Genomic DNA, 19,201 nt, shown 5'->3' on the forward strand with positions numbered 1-19,201 from the left:
AGGTCCCGAGGCTGGGTCGGGGCTGTCTGCTGGAGTGGAGTCCTCCGTGCTACGTCTTCCCCTGGGTCTTCGGTCTTCGTGCTCGGCAGAGTCGGCCAGGCAGTGTGCCGACTGTCCTGGCCCAGTGTACGTCGTTATCCCGTTGTGGTGCATAGAATAAACGTGTGTTGCCTCCTGACTTAGTGTGTGTCTCTCAGCGAACCCATGCTATACAGGTGTGTGAGCCAGAGTCTCTTGTGGTACCTATCGTGTCTCCAGTCAAAACCACGATCGCATTCAGCCTCATGTACCCGACAACAAGCGGGTCTCACCTGGAAGACGCATCGGTCTATGTGTAGGGGTTATTACGGGAGAAACGGCGGACAACAAACACAGGGCTGTCGGCACTCACATACACGGGGGGTCACACCGACGTCCGCATCAGTTATTGCCCACGCCCCCAGCCCTCGGAGGCGATCCCTATAAAAGGTGGAACCCAAAGAGCTCGAGGCAGTTCGACACGAAGCTGACCAGTGAAGATCCAAGACTCGGAGATTAGGCCCTGGGACTCCCCGGTCTCGCCGTCCTTATAAGGGCCGAGCCGGGTAAGCCAGTGGCGCGGCCCAAGAGCTTCCAGACCGCTGCCCTTATCAGGGCAAGGCTGGTTAGCTGGTGCCGAGATCTGTGCTTGCCAGGGCCAGATCAGTCAGCCTCCCGTAGCCCAGTAGAGGAGGACTGGGGGACAGGACAGAGGGCTTAGTACTAGGGTGGGTTTCCCATAGTACGGGTGAAGGGGCCGATACCCCTTCAACTATTGTATCTGTCCCGGAGTTAATAAACAGTGTGTCTCAACTTCCTCATCGTCTCCTCATCAACTTACTACATCTGGTGTTGGAAGTGGGCCAAGCATGGATACGAGACGGAAGACTCGTGCCCAAGACCCAGGAGAGGATGACGACGAGGGAGGGGCAGTGCAAGACATCGCCGCCGACGTACCTGCACAACTGCTGCCGGCTCCGACATCGGCGGGGCCGTCGGAGAGGGCCGGGACGTCGACTGACGAGTTGGCGTTGGCTCACTCGCGGCTGGCGGAGCTCTTGTATGCAGCGGCCGCTATGCTGGAACAAATAACTCGCCTGGGGCCGGGAGGAGCGACGCGGCGGGAAGATGGACAACGCCCGCCAGAAACTCCCGCCTTTACAACAGCGGGGCGACTCGAAAATCCCGCCACGAAGACAGTAGGGGCGGAGGGAGGAGTCCCAGCTCGTCACGCGGGAGACGGTGCCCAGCCAGCAGCCGCCACGTCATCGGCGGAGGCGGGTCGCGGTGGCAGCCTATCAGGGGTTGAAACGTCACCACCAGCTGACGCCAGCACCGACCATACAGTACGGGGACGCGCTACGGATGCTGCAAGAGACGCTCCAAGAGGATCGGAGACGGAGCCGACATTCCAGCAACGCCTGCCGGCCCTGCAGGTATTTGTTGCAAGCGACGGCGATTGGGGGGGGTTCCAGCGCCGGTTCTTGGCCCACCAAGAGATGGCAGGCTGGTCGGACAACGAGGCGCTGTGTGCTCTCCCGGCGTTATTGGACGGCGACGCCCTGGGCACCCTCACTGCTGCACCCAAGTCGGCACGCTCCACCATTCAGTCGGCGCTGCAGCTGCTGGCCACCGTTTATGGGCCGCCCTCCGATTGTCGCCAGCTCTTCTATGAACGGCAGAAGGGTGATAAGGAATCGCCACTCGCTTATCGCACGGCCCTGCTGTCATTGGCGAAAGACGCTTTCCCGCGTATGGATGAAGAGGGGATCGATGCGATGGTGGCCGAGAAAATTTTGCTGCTGGCTGACGATCTGGACTTCACCATCTTAGCGCAGGACGATGCGGATATGTCATCACTGCGGGCTGCAAGGCACATTCACGCCAATCTCATCTCCCAGCGGAGGAAGGCGAACAAAGCTGCTGCACGACACACCGTGGCGGCAACCTCTTCTGGAATGGAGGGAGCCTTCGCTGCGGATCGTTCTGCAGGATGGCGATCTGCCGAGCGACCGGCTCGGGACGTTCCAAGCCACCGAGACCAGCCCAAGTCCTCTGGAACGCTCGTCGTCTGCTATAATTGTGGCCTCCGGGGCCACGTGGCGTCCGGATGCCGGGCTCCTCGACAGCGCGGTGCGAGACCTGGAGCTGCGGACGGCCCTCCTCACAAGCCTTCGCAACATCCTCGGGCAAGTCATGGCACCCCACATGTTCGGCCTGCACACACACCCACTTTCCTATCACATGGTCCGATACACAATTCTCGGGGGTTGGGTGCTGGTGCGTCGGGTCGCGGCATGTCGGGGAGGGCGCTCCAACCGGGCCAATGGTCCGAGTTGGCTCACCGAGTTGTGGCTGCATCAGCGGGGTCGTCCGTTGTCGCGGGGCATATTGACGGGGTGGAGGTACGGCTATTGGTCGATACGGGAGCTTCGGCAACTATCATTTCAGATTTGATTTATAATATCCTGCCCGTTCAGAGTCGCCCGTTGCTCCCTGTCGATATACCGTTTTACGCTGCGAATGGGGGCTCGTTGGGTATTATCGGTCAAATTCGAGCGCAAATTTCGATAGGGGACATTAAACTATCTGGCCCGGTGTTCGTCTCCTCCTCGCTGGCTATTCCGTGCCTGTTGGGGACAGACTTTTTGGCCAAATTGCCCATCAAAATTCTGATTGACCAGCAATGCATCGAGCTTCCATCGGGCCGACGTATGACGTTCCTACCTGCCACCCCTGCCGTGCGTGTTGCCTGTGCTACGGTACAGGCGCTTGTTGCTCGGACGGTGCGTGTACCCCCGGGGGCACAGATGTTGGTACCCCTGCGCTTGCGTCGACCGTTCGATAAAGGAGTCTCTGACCGGGGCGTTATTTTGGGACCATCTAGAGCCGGGGTGAGTGGGCCAGATCTGGTGACGGCCCAGACTATTGTTAAAGGGGATGGGGACCCGTTTATCGCGGTCCTCAATGTCGGGACACGGACGGCAGTGGTTTCGCAAGGTACCGTGTTCGCACATGCGGTTCCGGTACCTGCGGAAACGCCGATCATTGGCCAGGTGGCCACCGATTCTCAAACGCGATTAGCCTCAGACGCTGACGAGGTTTGGCTGGATGCGTTGTGTGCTGAGTCACCTGACCTGTCTGACGCACAACGTGCTAGATTACGCGCCTTATTGCGAGAATTTTCCGACGTCTTCAGTAAACACAAATACGATATCGGATGTACCAAATTGCTACGCCACCATATTGACACCGGTGACAACGCTCCTATCCGCCAAAATCCTTTTCGGTTAAGTCCCGCCGAAAAGGATCATGTCAAATCGGCTGTAGATGACATGTTGAAATCAGACATCATTTCTCCCTCGACCAGCCCTTGGGGTGCACCCATAGTGTTGGTCAAAAAGCACGACGGGTCCCTAAGGTTCTGCGTTGATTTCCGGCGATTAAATAAGATCTCGGTGGCCGATGCTTATCCGCTTCCTCGAATGGACGAATCGCTGGATGCCCTCGCGGGATCGCGATTCTTTTCCACTTTGGATTTGCTCTCAGGATTTTGGCAACTTCCCTTGGACGACGAATCCAGGCCCAAAACAGCTTTCCGAACGCCGCACGGCCTCTTCCAATTCAATCGCTTACCCATGGGATTACACTCTGCTCCCGCGACGTTCGAGCGCCTGATGGAATTGGTCCTCGCTGGCTTGCAATGGGAGGTGTGTTTGATTTACCTGGATGACGTTATCGTATTCAGTAAGACGTTCGAGGAACACCTTGATAGGCTTCGGGCCGTCTTTCTCAAAATGCGCGCTGCTAATTTGAAATTCAAGCCACAAAAGTGCCATTTGCTGCGCGAATCTGTTAAATATTTGGGTCACATCGTCGGCCGGTCAGGTATCTCAACCGATCCCGCCAAAACGCGTTGTGTCAGCTCCTGGCCTATTCCCACCTCGGTGGGGGAGGTTAGAAGCTTCATCGGCTTTGCTTCATATTACCGCCGGTTTGTTGCGGACTTTGCTTCCATCGCTAAGCCACTACATGCCTTGACGTCAAAAGGGGTCAAATTTCATTGGGGGCCGGTGGAGAACGCCGCTTTTGTCTCTCTTCGGGATGCCCTGGTGGGGGCCCCGCCGTTAAGCTACCCCGATTTTTCCATGCCGTTCGTGCTCGACACGGACGCAAGCAATACCGGGATTGGAGGCGTGCTGTCACAAATTGTGGGTGGCGTGGAGCGCGTTGTGGCTTATGGTAGTAGAGTACTGTCCCCGGCCGAGCAGCGGTACTGCGTCACCCGCCGCGAACTGTTGGCTATCGTGTTCTTTATCCAACAGTACCGGCCATATCTGTACGGCCGGCATTTCATCGTCCGTACAGATCATGCAGCGTTGCAGTATGCCCTACGAATTAACCAGCCATCGGGGCAGTTGTCCCGATGGCTCGAGATCATGCAGGATTTCGATTTTGAGACAACTTACCGGAAGGGGATTCGCCACACCAACGCCGATGCCCTATCACGCCTGCCGATCGCCCCGGATTGCACTTGTTTCTTGGGTTCGTGCCGTTGCAAATCGGCAAGTGACGGCCGGGATCGGGTTCTTGCGGCCGCAGTTGATACTCCTTCGGACGCTGGTCCTATTTCGGAGGGTGGGAGTGATTCCCTACTTGGCTTGTCAAGTACTGAGTGGGGTCGCCTCCAAATGGAGGATGCGACCCTCCTGGCGCTACGACGTCGCGCGGAAGGATCAGGTCAAGGGAAGTCGGGCGTTGACTCATGGGGGTGGTGCCAGGGCTTACTCATGCATTGGGACGGGACGATCCGCCGTCACAGGCTGGTGGTGCCTTCCACGTTGAGGGGTAGGGCTGTATGGGCTGCTCATGAACGGCTCCTGCACCTGGGTACCCTCAAAACACTTGCCATGCTCCAGCTTAATTACTTTTGGCCGGGCATGGCAAGAGACGTGGACGATCTGCTGCGGTCCTGTACCCAGTGTGCACAACGGAAGCCGCCGGCGAAGGGAGCCAGTCCACCGCTCCAGTCCATTTCGGTCACCCGGGTTAACGAGCTGGTCGCCCTTGATATTTTGGGACCGTTTCCTTCCACGCCGAGGGGTAATAAGTACCTGCTGGTTGGCGTGGAATATTTCACGCGATGGCCTATGGCTTGGCCCCTCGCCAACCAGTCCGCAGCGGCCGTTGCGGAGGCTTTTGTTCAGGGCTACGTCCTCGACAAAGGCGCTCCGGAACGGTTGTTGACCGATCAGGGAAAGAATTTCACTAGTACCCTTTTACACGAGGTATGTGGCCTTCTGGGTACAAAGAAAGTTCGTACCTCGCCTTACCATCCACAAACGGATGGGATGGTGGAACGCTTGCATAGGACTCTTACGTCCATGCTATCCCACCAGGTATCTGAGTCCCAAAACGATTGGTATCTACGGATCGGGGGAGTCCTGGCGGCATACAGGATGGCTCCTCACGCGGCGACCGGGTTCTCGCCATTTTTTTTATGTATGGTCGCGAGGTTGACCCGCCTGTCGCGACTCAGCTGACGATTGCCGCGCCTCATGCTAAGTCGAAAATCGCCGACCATGTTAAATTTAACATCCTTCGCTTGGCGGAGGCACGGCAGGCGGCCATGCAAAACTCTGACTCTCGCCAGAAACAAAACGAGAGATTGCGGTCGCGCCGGACTCACACGCACGAATGGCACCCGGGCGACCGAGCATGGTTGCACTGCCCTCAGGTGCCATTGGCCACCTCGGCTAAGTTGTTGCGACCATGGAGGGGCCCCGTTGAAATTGTGCAGGTTGTGCGGCCTCAATGTGTGCGCATTAAGTGGGGGAAGCGTCGGTGGTTTGTGCACCCTTCACGGTTAAAGCCATTTTTTGCTCCGCACGCTTCCTCCCACGTAAATGGCCGAACATGTGGGGAGTCCTCTGACTCCGGGGGGGTGGGATCGATGCCAGCCTCTGATCCACTAATGACTGTCCCGTCTTCAGGAGCCCCAGGACTGAAGCCCTCTGGGCTGCCAGCCTCCCCCGTGGGGGGCGGCGCTGGCACGTCCGGGAAACCGGACGACCAGGCACCTGCTGATGCGACACCTGCCACTGACTCTACCAAGCCGGCCCCTTGTGACGGGCCCGCTGCACGGACTCGCGCCAAAACGCGCCGGTTGTTATGATTAGCTTTCCGCGCGTGTTCCGTTGCTGCGGAACCCGCTCATTGTATATATGTTTTTTTAATGGTTGTATGTGTGTGTAATAACGATGACCACGCTATCTGCTTGTTGCTTGCTGTCCATGTAAGTGTGTGCGTGTGTTGGGAATGGACGGAGAGTCTGCTGTGGTTGCTGAGTTTCAAAGGGAGTGTGTGCGCTGCTGCGTGGAGTTGTTATCTTGATGGTAAAGTTAATTATTAACGTGGGAGCGTCGGGTATCCTGTGCTGTACCATCTCGTGGGTCACCGTGCGCGATGGGCTTAATTGAAAAAAAAAATGTTTTTTTGGGCTGTATTATGCTGCGAGGTGCTGTGTGCGATGCGGTCGTTGCATGAGAGGGAATAACTGTGTTGTGGTTGAAAAGTTACGACGGGATTGATGGTGTGTTGGTCGCCTGCAGATTTGCTTGCTATTGTGCTTCAATGTACGCGTGTGATCGCGATATGCTGATTGCATGTGCTGTTATACCGTTCTGTATATGTGTTGCGGTTCCGGGTGGGGGGTTTTTTTTTTTTTAGGGAACCATCGGTTGATGTTACGCTTGTTCTTGTTATTGTTACTGTTACGAGGCACACGTGTATTGACGGTGTTAATCTTTATTCTTGGGGGTTGAGGGATTGTTGCAGCCGGGACGGCTGCGAGCTGTACAGGGGGGGGTGATGTAGGGGTTATTACGGGAGAAACGGCGGACAACAAACACAGGGCTGTCGGCACTCACATACACGGGGGGTCACACCGACGTCCGCATCAGTTATTGCCCACGCCCCCAGCCCTCGGAGGCGATCCCTATAAAAGGTGGAACCCAAAGAGCTCGAGGCAGTTCGACACGAAGCTGACCAGTGAAGATCCAAGACTCGGAGATTAGGCCCTGGGACTCCCCGGTCTCGCCGTCCTTATAAGGGCCGAGCCGGGTAAGCCAGTGGCGCGGCCCAAGAGCTTCCAGACCGCTGCCCTTATCAGGGCAAGGCTGGTTAGCTGGTGCCGAGATCTGTGCTTGCCAGGGCCAGATCAGTCAGCCTCCCGTAGCCCAGTAGAGGAGGACTGGGGGACAGGACAGAGGGCTTAGTACTAGGGTGGGTTTCCCATAGTACGGGTGAAGGGGCCGATACCCCTTCAACTATTGTATCTGTCCCGGAGTTAATAAACAGTGTGTCTCAACTTCCTCATCGTCTCCTCATCAACTTACTACATATGTATATCCCGGGCAATTGTTGAAGGCGGGCCGGCATCGAGCAGGGTGTGGGTGATTTTGTAACGTTGAATTTGATTACAAAAGGCAGCGTGCCGTTGTGCTGACAGAAGGTTGGAAATCGGTGCCGGCTATACCGTGAATCGCAAGCGTGGGGTGGAATGGTCATATTGACTGTCGGGATTACAAGGAGACTGAACATCCGCCACTGTGGAGGCAGCAGCAGCAGCAGCAGCGAGGGTTGGTGGCTCACCGGGACATGTCTTGAGACTCCCCGTGGGCGTGGACGAGGTTCCGTGCCCTGGCTCTCCAGGAAGAGGCGGTACATCAAAAGTGGACGAATGAATCGACACCTGATTCCATCTGTACCGGGATCGAGTGTTGCCCCCTTGCACGCGTGGCTTTTCTCTGGGTGCTAGATACCCGCCCCACGTGCATAACCTCTCAATAATTGTCTGAAAACGTCTTCAAATAAATGCATAAATAAACACCCAATGTTGCGGCAGGACCCTCCTGATAAAATAGTCGTACGACTCAGTGTAACTTTCTCGCATGAATACAGTTTTAAAAACTACTGTGACATGAATTAAACTATATAACGCACGTGAGAGACATCGTGGCGAGTGTGAAGCAGAGCGAGCGGGCTGAGCAGGACGCACCGCGAGACGGGAACATCGACAACGTCGCTTCCGCTACTGGACAGCATCTTGTGGGTGCTGTGTGAGGCCAAACTGCGTTGGCATTTGGTTTTGACGGCCGATGGGCAAGACTGGTGACAGAGTGGCAGCCAAAGTGGGGAAAATTCCCGAGAGGATGACCGTCGTGGAGACGATCAGCTGAGGAATCAGAGGAGCAAGCTGCAGGATTGTGGCATCATCATCATCATCAGGTCGTGGGTTCGATCCCGACCCTGGCGCCTGCTGCTGCTGCATATTTGGAGGTTGCGCGTCTCTCTCCCCGCGGTCGCGTGGATTTTTATCGGGCTCCTCCAGTTGTTGCTTCCACATTTGTAGACACGCGTCTAGGAGTGTCTGGCTGCTGCTATGAATGCCCACGTGGTGATCAGAGACTTCGTTGAGCTCTCAGTCGTGGCCAGGCCGCTTTTGACAAAGAGATAGCTCAGTGGGCCTTACTTGATCAAATAAAATAAGTTTAGTTTAATCATCTTTGCAAGGCCGTGAGAGATGGCTGCGAAGTGGGGAGGCCTTCATCCAGCAGTAGGTCGAATGTGGCTCATGAAATTATCTTCTCTTTCGTATGGCATTTTTGGGGATTGCATCAGATTACAAATTGATGTCGAGATTTGATTTCCACATTCGACTGCCTCAAGAGCAGACGCGTGCATTTCTGTCAGATCGCTGTTGAAGGATTGGGGGCAGTCGTTCACGATGTGTGGTACGGTCTTCGATGTCGCACCAACACAGTCACAAACTGGACGCTCGTTAATTTTCCATTTCTGGAGAAAGTGTCCCCACATCTTCCATGGAGTGTCCGGATCCGATTGAAGGAGGACCAAGATCTTCCTCGGCAGGTTAGATCCGTGTTGGAGGATTGTGGGGTTGCTGATGATGGATAGATGATGATTCTGTCACTCTTCCTGTCCTGCCGTTTTTCTCATCTCACAAGCGATGGGCAGGGCACGTGTGGTGGGGTAAAGTGCGAGTAATCCCCTTCCCTCTCATAAAAATGTCTGGGCAGTGGTGGGAGGAATAGTAGTACACTGGAGGATATCTCCAGAGCTCACTTTGTGTGGGTTTGAACTTCTTTCACACCGTACGTAGCTAACTATAGTGGAAGCCTCTTCCGTCAGCAGTGTGGTGAGGCCAGTAATTGCAGGGCTGCACCTCTACCGCAATCATGGCAATTACTGAACTATATATAGTTGTGTCTATATTATATCTAAACATGTGGTTATATAGTCATCGTGAACTCACTTCGCAATGTGAAATGAAACCGCGGTGACAGCATCATCGCGTGCATGATGGTGGGGGTTATGCAAATACCCCACCCAACTCCCCCCCCCCCCCGCAGATCCCCCCCCCCCAGCTCCCCCTCTCCCCCCCTGCTCCCCCCCGAGCTCCCCCCTCCCTCTCGCCGTCTCTCTCCCAGCTCTCACGTGGAGTGTCGCGGGCCGCTCTTCCGAGCCACGAGCCACGAGCTCGGCTCAGCCGTGCAATGGGGATTCTTTTGTAAAAACCTCTCCGGCAGTGTGCGACTGTGGCCACCAACAACAATGACGATTTTTTGAATTGGTCCTGGGCCTCACCGAGTTTGACTCAGCCTCAAAACTTAGTACCTGTTGCGGAGTGTAAAAAGAGCCGCTCTCTCCAGCCCCCCCCCCCCCCCCGGGAGCCCCCCCCCCCGCCACAGCAAGGGCGACCCCCGCCCTGCCGCGGGTCGCGCCACCACACGCCCCGCGTGGCGACCGCCGCCGTCGGCCAAGCGGGCGATGAGAGGTGTTGGCGTGCGGCCCTGTGACTACTGCGCCACGAACCCGGACACCCGGGTTCGTTTCAATTATCTGAACCGGTTCTGGGCCTCCTCCACTAGGTAGACTCAGCCTCAAATGAGTACATGGTGCGGTATGTAAACATCGCCACAAGGGAGACAAAGGCGGCCGGGCTTGGTGGTGGCCACCCACCCCCCTGGTGTGCAGTTCTGGCCTTCATAGGTGCTACTCGCTAACAGCACTTGCCCCAACAGTCTGTTATGGCTATATGGGGGATCTTTGGCTTGTCTTGTGTGTGACTGCCAGTACCAACCAGGCCACCCGGGTTCGATTCCCGCTCGCGTCCACCAACACCGGTGACGATTATCTGAACCTGTCCTAGGCCTCCCCCTAGGTCGACTCAGCTTCAAATGTGTACCTCGTGCGGTGTGTAAACATGACATCGTGTGCCGTTCTGGCCTTCACCAGTGCTACTCGTTCGCAACACTTGTCCCAAAAGCCTGTTAAGGCTATATGGGGGATCTTTGTCCTGTGCTCCACTATTGCGGTGAGCGGGTGAGTGGCCGGGTGGAGGGAGGGGAGGTGGGAGAGGGGGGGGGGATGGAGGAGGTGGAGGAGGGGGGAGAGGTGGGCGGGGGGAGGGATGGAGGAGGGGATGGAGCAGCTTTATAAATCTGCAGGAACCAGCAGCAGCCTCAGACGCCACCACGACGACGACGATGATGGCTCGGGTCTCTGCTTCGTCCCGACTTGCACTGCCGATGACGATGATGACGATGATCGCGATGCTGCTGCTGCTGCACTCAACGTCAGCAGGTGAGTGCCACTGCTGCTGTTCTGTTGGAAGTCTAACTTCGCTCGGTACGTAGCCAGCCGTGATAATCGGATGTGTTGACGTTGGGGAGAGTTGTGTCCTACCTTTTGATGTAGTAGAGAGAGAGAGAGAGTCGCGTTAGAACAGAGCTGGATGCATCGCATTGACAACACTCGCCCGCTACCTTCGTGCAGCGCCTCTCACGAGCGGGTGGAATCAGAGGGCTCTCACGACAGACATGAAACTGGAATGAAATTGAGGAATCACTCTCGAGGCAGATGCATCGGCGGAACGAGCGCGGGAGCCCTCAGGGCTGCAGGCCCCAGGCTCCAAGCAGCTGCAGCACTGAGGTCCAACCCAGTTGCAGCAGAATCTGTTGACCGAAGCTACAATGTCGGTGTGAAAGATGGCTAGCCACTTTCTTTGTCACCAAGGTCAGGTCTTTATTGTACGGCCCACACCTCGCTCTCTCCCGCAGTCTTCTCTCACCTGGCCGAACCGCTCCCACCTGACGCTCACCCAACCCTCGAGCTCTTTTTTCTCTTGAATGACCTGGCCAGTCCCCTTGGTGCCCGGAGCAGTCAGAGTGTGGAGTGTTGCCCCCCCCCTCCCCCTTTATTTCTCTGTCTCAGTGTGGGACAATCACTCCACGTGTGTGTGTCACAACTGCTGGTGCCGATCTTAAGCAAGTCCGCTCAACTCCACGCCCTCCCTCTATGCGGCCAAACAGAAGCTGCTTGGGCATGCGGTGGCTGGGCATGCGGGCTACATGACCCAGCCAACGCAGCCTTGCCTGCCGGAGAACCTCACCGATGGGACTGTGTCCAATTCTTTCCAGAATCCGCGGGCTCCTCGCACAATCCAGCCCGTTTACACCCCGGGTGAATTGTAGGCAGGCCAGCCTGAATCAGTCAAGCCGGTGCACGTGTCCGATGGGAGGGCTCGACGTGTCACGAGCATCGAGAAGGGAGGGCGCCTGTCCAGCAGCACTTGTCCCAATGGTCTGTGAAGGCTACATGGGGGATCTTTTTCTTTTTCGGCCGAGCATCACTCCGCCAAGGCAGCCCCGGCTCCGCCTCGGGCGCAGCCCTCGCACCGCACAACGCTGCGGTGCTCAGCGCCCTCTGTCCGGCTGGGGCCACCCTCGCTGCGTCTCTGCCTGCTAGTCGCGTGCCTGCTCGTGTGCCCTGACCAGGGTGACGGTGCCCTGACCAGGGTGACGGTGCCCTGACCAGGGTGACGGTGTCCGTGTTTCTATTCTTTGTTTCCCCAAATAGTGGCCGTGAAGCCCGGCTCCTGCCCTACGCCGCCCCCTGGCGCCATGGGGACGTGCGACGAGGCGTGCGCGGACGACGAGAGCTGCCCCGGCGAGCAGAAGTGCTGCAGCAACGGCTGTGGCCACGGCTGCGTGCAGCCGCAGGTCCTCGGGGCGAGCGGCGTGAAGTTGCCGGTTCTCAAGCCGACCCAAGTGGAGCTGGGAGAGGCGAGCCTGAGCGACGGGACGCTCCGAGGTCGGTAGACTTCGTAACGGCACCCTGCGGATGTACAGAAGTCGCCCTCGTCGGTGTAGGCGGTGGGGGGGGGGAGACCGCAGGGATGCGTGGCGGGGAGCGAGCTCCCAGCCCGTGGAGGGCGACCCTCGCTCGCGGGGTCAAGGGTCGCGTCTCGTGCCCAGCGCCGCGGCGTGCGGTTGACGCTGGAGGTGACGCAGGCGAACCCCGTGCCAGCCGAGCGCGGTTCCAGCCGGGGAGCTGGAATGGTGGAACTCCCCCTCCCCAGACGGAAGGCCCCCCTCCGTGACCTCTGTGCTCCCCCTCCGTGACCTCTGTGCTCCCCCTCCGTGACCTCTGTGCTCCCCCTCCGTGACCTCTGTGCCCACCTCCCCGACGTGATCCCTCCCCACCCCCTGTGACCCTTGCGCCCCCCGCCCTTGCCTGCGTGCAGGCAAAGTGAGGCCAGAGGTGAGGCCCGGGTGTTGTCAGGACCCAGACCCCTTCCCCATCCCACGCTGCAAATGGAGGAACGACCTCTGCCGCGGTGACGGCGAATGCCCCGGCGTCCAGAAGTGCTGCCCGCACTCGTGTGGGAATCGCTGTGAAAACGTGAAGCCAGGTGGGAGGGACGCAGAGGGACTCTGATTGGGGACACGGGGCATGGGGACACGGGGAGACACGGAGAGACACGGAGAGACACGGAGGTTACGGGACTCGTTGGTGGAAGTGCGTTGTCAAGCGGCGGACAGCTGCACGGCGCATCACAGACCCGATTTCGAGTCCCGCTCACGGCCAACACCAGTGACGATTGTTTGGGCCTCCTCCCCTAGATCGACTCTGCCGCAACCGAGTACCTGGTGCGGTGTGTAATCATCGCAACTAAGGAGACAAAGGCGGCCGGGCGTGGTGCTGCCCCCCCCCCCCCCCCCTCACTGGCGCCACTCGCTAACAGCACTTGCCCCAACAGTCTGTGACGGCTGCACGGGGATCGTCGTCTGTCACTCCCGTGACATTCTCTTTTTCAGTGAAGCCCAAGCCCGGCGAGTGCCCATTCGTGGACACGAGGCTCATCCGCTGTGCATACCGCCCACCGCTGTGCAGCGCGGACTGGCAGTGCCCCGGGGAGCAGAAGTGCTGCAACACGGGCTGCGTGACGGCCTGCAGCAAGCCCGGTACAGCCAAGTGGAGGTCACGGCATCCTCGCCACCACCATCACCACCATCACCACCACCACCATCGTCGTCGTCGTCATGCATAGCCCTCGCAGCAACAGCAGCAGCAGCAGCTCGATTCATATTCCTCCTCCTCGTGTCTCCGTGGCAGCCCCCTCTGCCGTGTGGAACACTGCTGCTGCTGAACGTGCACAAGCAGCAAGCGGCAGCGTTCAGTCCGCGCCGACTTCTCAGGCCCCGCCCCTCCCCCAGAGGCCCCGCCCCCCAGAGACCCCGCCCCTCCCCCACAGGCCCCGCCCCTCCCCCAGAGGCCCCGCCCCTCCCTCGCCCGGTTTTGGAACGACGCTCATCTTGACTCCGCTCCTGGAGTCGCCGTCATCACGTCCGTGTGAACTGGCGCGCTGGGTACAAATTGCCTTACTATGGTTATTATGCCAATATGATCATCGTTATCGTCATTATGTATGCTTTGCCTTTATGCACGGTGGTTGCTTCAGTGCGCCAGCAAACTTACAAAGCCGCTTGGGTGACGTCCTCGTCTCCCAAGCAATCCGAAGGGCACCCCCCGAGTGGCAGCTGCCCCTGTGCGGCGCGACTCGGGACCGGCCTGCGAGCGTGGATGAGGCTGATGGTAATCGCCGTGCCGCGTGCCATCCCTTATCGAGTAGCCGGCGGGATGAATGTTTCGCCGTCGCCGTTGTGGTTCTGCGCGAGCTCCGCTACTGCCCGGCTTGCCTTCGTGTGCCTCGCTGAGCCTTGGGGAAGTTCCCCAAGGCTCAGCGTGGGTGTCACGGAGGACACGGGGATGTGGGAACACGGAGCGCTGGAACGCCGGGACAAGAGCACAGGGGACAAGGAGACACGGGGACAGGGAGGCACAAGGACACGGGGGTACGGGGGTCAACGCAGAGCCAGTACCTAGGAGTTACGGCAAATCGGGGTGACCGCCCCGGGCCCCGCGCTTTGGGGGGCCCCCGCGCTTGGACGTCACGGCGTCAGATGTAATACTTCAGGTTTCGCTTGAAGGCATCGGGAGGTCCACACGGCGTGATTTGACCCGCACCGCCCTGGGCAAGGGCACAAGAGTTGCAGCAGGAACATTGCACGCACACGCAGGGTATGGGGACACTGGGGCATGGGGCTGTGCTGAAGTGAGTTGCGGGTTGCATGGGGTGCCACGGTGGCCAGATGTTGACTACCTCACCTGGTTCACAGGAGGTCGTGGGTTCAATCCTGACACTGACGCCTGGATTTTTCTCCGGGTCCTCCGGTTTTTCCCTCATTTAGAATCAACATGCCTGTTTAGTATTTGGCAGCTATAATTTTGCACTTGATAAGCCACTTCGTTGAGCTATCATTTGTGACCAGGTCACTTCTGTAAAATAGCTGTATAGCTCAGTGGGCCTTACCTGGTCAAATAAAAAGTCTGTTGAGACGCTCCGTAAGCCCAACGTCGCGTTGTGTTTGTCGAACGTAACGGGTTGATGATGCACGTGGCTCGATTTCCTTCCCCCGCTGCAGCGATCGTGAAGCCCGGCTCCTGCCCAGCGATGCCCGTTGGCTTAAAGCCGACGTGCGACATTCGCTGTCTCAACGACGACAGCTGCCCCGACAACCAGAAATGCTGCAGCAACGGCTGTGGCCGGCAGTGCTTGAGACCAGCCTCGGGTATTGGTGGTGTGTAGAGAGAGTGCTGTGCCAGGCACGCTCACCAGTCGCTCGCCGCCTCATCACGCCGAGCACGCTCACCAGTCGCCTTGTTGTGTGAGAGCAGCTGCTGCTGCTGCGTGGGTGACGCTGCAGATGCGTGGGTGACGCTGTTGACGTGGCGCTGTCTCCGTGGTGCTGTTTCTCAGGGACCCCCAAACCCGGCCAGTGTCCATTCGTGAGTTCCGAGCCCATCCTCTGCGAGTCCCGGCGTGACCGCGGCGAGTGCAGCGCGGACTCGCAGTGCCCCAGCGAGCAGAAGTGCTGCAACACGGGCTGCACGATGGCCTGCACCACGCCCGGTAAAGCCGGGAGCAGGGAGTGCGTGGAGGGGAGTAGAGCGAGATGAGAGGGGAGAGGTAGGAGAGTGCGTGGAGGGGAGTGAGATGAGAGGGGAGAGGTAGGAGAGTGCGTGGAGGGGAGTAGAGTGAGATGAGAAGGGAGAGGTAGGAGAGAGCGTGGAGGGGAGTAGAGTGAGACGAGAGGGGAGAGGTAGGAGAGTGCATGGAGGGGAGTAGAGTGAGATGAGAAGGGAGAGGTAGGAGAGTGCGTGGAGGGGAGTAGAGTGAGATGAGAGGGGAGAGGTAGGTAGGACCGTGAGTGCCATTTTAACGTTGACCTGAGATGGGACTTGAGGTTTTCCAATTTAAAGTTGTTGGTTGGAGATTCAGTTAATGAAGAGTCAATCCATCATTAGGTCATGCACAGTACTTGGTGATGCTGCTGCGTTGGGTGAACAAGCGCAGAGAACGAAACTGCAACACATTAATCGATAACGCTTCCTTAAATAATAAATATAGTACTGTAGAGCCAATCCTTCGAGGCCATTTCCCAAATGTGTCTAGGCAAGCGCTCCTTGCTGCCACGCTGGCTGCGTGCGCGATCTCCACAAACGCGTGGCCCCGAAGCTTCTCATCTCCCCCTCTCTGGCCCCCGTGTGCTGCTGCTGCTGCAGCTAAAGTGGTGAAGATCGGGATGTGCCCCGTCCACGACTACTCGGGCATCAACTGCTTCCGCTACGAAAACGGCTGCAGCGGCGACGCCTCCTGCCCCGGCAACCAGATGTGCTGCAGCGTCACGTGTGGGGTGGGCTGCGTGGAGCCGGAGCCAGGTGAGATTGGGACTGTCCCACCCACCCCCTCCATCACCCCCCCCCAACTCCATCACCACCCCCACCCAGCCCCCTGCATCACCCCCCCCCACTCCATCACCACCCTCACCCACCCCCTCCACCCCCCCCCACTCCATCACCACCCCCCACTCCATCACCATCACCACCCCCACCCACCCCCTCCATCACCCCCCCCCCCCACTTCATCACCACCTACCCCCTCCATCCCCCCCACTCCATCACCACTCCCACCCAACCTTCTCCATCACCACAAGCCCCCAAACGCCACCACCACCCATCTCTCTCCATCACCCCCCCCCCCCACTCCATCACAACCCCCACCCACACCCCCCACTCCATCACAACCCCCACCCCTCCATCACCCCCAGCCCCCCGCATCGGGGTGGGGGTGGAGTTGGCTGCGTGGTTGCGGAGCCAGGTGACACCCCCCCATCTCCCCCAGGGGCACGCAGGGCACGAATCAACAGATAAACAAATTTAAAACATGTTAAGAATTATTTTTTTAAATGTTCATAAAAAATAATTACCTGCGGTCTACCATGGGCCAAGCCTGATTAACGCATCCTGGCTGTCATAGACCGATGGGCCGGCATGCAAGCAAGACCCACGATATGCTTAATAGTGAATATTATTACCTTCTAAATATCTGTATCAATACTGTCACTCTGAGACCGTCTTCTTCTGAACCCAATGCAAGGTGCAAATAAAATGCGGTAAAGTGAGAGCCTGACATGTAATTGTATACGGGGTTTAAAACACCCGTAGCTATGTTAGTAAAAGTGAGTCGAGAGAAATGAGGTGGGGGGCGCAGTCGTGTCTTGCATAGCCCCCCCCCCCCGTCTAAGTAGGGTGTTGTCCCCCCCCCGACCCTGATTTATCAGAGCTCGGTCCTTGCCTTGCCACCGAAACTTTTGTTCTCGGCACAACGCGAGATCGAACCCCTCCTGGCGCTCCGAGCTTAGGGACCAGCAATGGATTCATGTCCCGTCTCAGCTGTGAGCCCTCCCATCACCCCCCCCCCACCCCCCGCGTGCTCGCCGCAGTGGTGAAGGCCGGGCGGTGCCCGATCCGGCGGGACACCTTCTTGACAATCGGCTGCTCCGGACCGAGAGAGGACTGCACGGGCGACGCCGGCTGCCCCGGCAAGCAGAAGTGCTGCCTCGCAATGTGTGGCGTGGACTGTGTGGATCCCGCGCCAGGTGAGGTCGGACCCCCCCCCCCACCCCCCAAAATAACAACAACAGCAGCCGCCATTCTCACCACGAAGGAGCGGTGACGTCACCACGACGCCTGTGCAAGGCTATGTGCACGTTAAGGCCACGTGACGTGTCGAACGCCCGCTGGCAGGAGGTCACGGGGCAGACCCAGGTGCCGCGGGTCGACTGACAAAGATGACCCCCCCCTCCCTCCCTCCCACACACCCCATCGATCTGCCCCGTGGACACGGGGACACCTTGGCGAGATTCACTGCCGTCTTGTGGGTGCACCTGTTATGGTCTCTACCTCATCTTATTGTATGTTCATGTCGAGAGAGAGAGAGACATGAGCGCCTTAGTTAAAGGCGCTCTGTGAGATGGCAAGGGCAGTGCACAGGCCGAGGAATGAGCGACCTTAACAGAGTTCACATGGGGGTCATCTGGGGTGGGGCAAGATGCACATTTTCAAATTTAAATGTAATGCATCATTCTTACATCATTTGTATGCATAACATGCCCAGGACACAGCTTATGTGTAGCACTATCCGTCACGCTGGCACATTGTTTGATTTTCAGAGTCCATTGGCTGAGTGCTGCCGTGAGGTTCATGAAGAGGAGGAGGACGAGGAGGAGGAGGAAGAGGAGGAGTCCGCTATGGCCGGCTTGGCACATCATCCCACTTCCCCACGCTAGCAGCGAGGAGCTTCACAAGGAGCGATCCGCGCATCCCCCCCCCCCACCCTTCTGCCGGCCGTCTGCGGTCTGCAGCTCTCGCTCGCTATGTTCATTCTACAGCTCCCGATGGCTGTGTCCAATAAAGTGCTGTGCTGTGCTATGCGCCGAATCCTGTGGCCGAGTGTCTTTGTGTCCGTGTGCTTGCGTCTTGCGCTCTGTGGCGGAATGTCGCCTTGTCACGTGACGCACCAGCGCAGCGCGCGAACACACGTGACCACACACGTGATCACGCGTGAGAAGCCACGTGACCACACACGTGACCACGCGTGAGAAGACACGTGGCCACGCGCGAGAAGACACGTGGCCACGTGCCCACGGCCACTGGGGAGCAAGCGGAGCCCGGTTCGTGAACCAAGCAGTCGGGATGATCGGCTCGGGTTCCTTACGTAGTTTTTCAGGAGCAGGTCGGCGCAAACGATTATCGTTACCTCTGAATGTTTGTACCACCCAGGTTCACGGGGACAGCGATCCCTCACCCACCACGTTTTTTCACATCCTCGGTATTTACGTATCCCTGGTTTTCCTTTCGGCACACCAAGTTTCTCATTGCGGCACGAGGTTTTGTGTATCCGCGGTTTCAAATCGCCCCGCATCGGTGTCCCTCCGTGCGTCGCCTCATCTCCCAGCTCCCCACCATCCCTCTCTTCCCACCACTCTCTCTCGCATAGTGACTGGTGTAATGCGTGTGGACGTTGTCGCATTGCTACGCATTATTTCCGCCTTTCTTGACCTTTATTATTAGTTTATTTGCATGTATTATGCCCTTAATCATGGCCCCTAAACGTGCAACCAAGAGCGTGGACAAAGCTCCTCTGGGGTCTGTTATGAGGTGGTGAGACTCAATAGTTCATTGGAGCGGACACAGCAGGTTTGGTATCCGACAGGTATTTATTTTAATTAATGTGGAAGTTATCCTAAAAACAGCTGAAAGTTAGCAGAGGAGTTACCCAGTCACGCACAAGGCACCAACTAACCCATCCCCCAAGAGATGTTTCGAACTTGCACGGTAAATGTATGGAATAAAAACAACGTATGTTGTGTGCAAAACATGTCAAATGCGGCTGAACCTCCCAGCCTCCACGTGA

At 57.9% G+C, this 19,201-nt stretch overlaps 1 protein-coding gene across 2 annotated transcripts; it reads left to right on the top strand.

Moving 5' to 3' along the window:
* The first annotated feature begins 10,578 nt into the window (after nucleotides 1–10,578).
* On the top strand, nucleotides 10,579–18,141 carry LOC133354184 (WAP four-disulfide core domain protein 3-like). Of its 2 annotated transcripts, XM_061570824.1 has the most exons (9): nucleotides 10,579–10,683; nucleotides 11,959–12,192; nucleotides 12,626–12,793; nucleotides 13,200–13,346; nucleotides 14,868–15,020; nucleotides 15,203–15,355; nucleotides 16,009–16,164; nucleotides 17,229–17,384; nucleotides 17,958–18,141. In XM_061570824.1, exons 1-9 carry the CDS (start codon nucleotides 10,587–10,589, stop codon nucleotides 17,969–17,971), a joined length of 1,278 nt encoding a protein of 425 aa, XP_061426808.1. In that variant the 5' UTR covers nucleotides 10,579–10,586; the 3' UTR covers nucleotides 17,972–18,141. The 2 variants fall into 2 exon arrangements, with proteins under 2 accessions (XP_061426808.1, XP_061426809.1); XM_061570825.1 differs by lacking the exon at nucleotides 14,868–15,020.
* The last annotated feature ends 1,060 nt before the right edge of the window (nucleotides 18,142–19,201 follow it).

Source organism: Lethenteron reissneri, chromosome 46 (assembly GCF_015708825.2).
Source record: "Lethenteron reissneri isolate LAM-NWPU_2019-01 chromosome 46, ASM1570882v1, whole genome shotgun sequence".
Taxonomy (NCBI): domain Eukaryota; kingdom Metazoa; phylum Chordata; class Hyperoartia; order Petromyzontiformes; family Petromyzontidae; genus Lethenteron; species Lethenteron reissneri.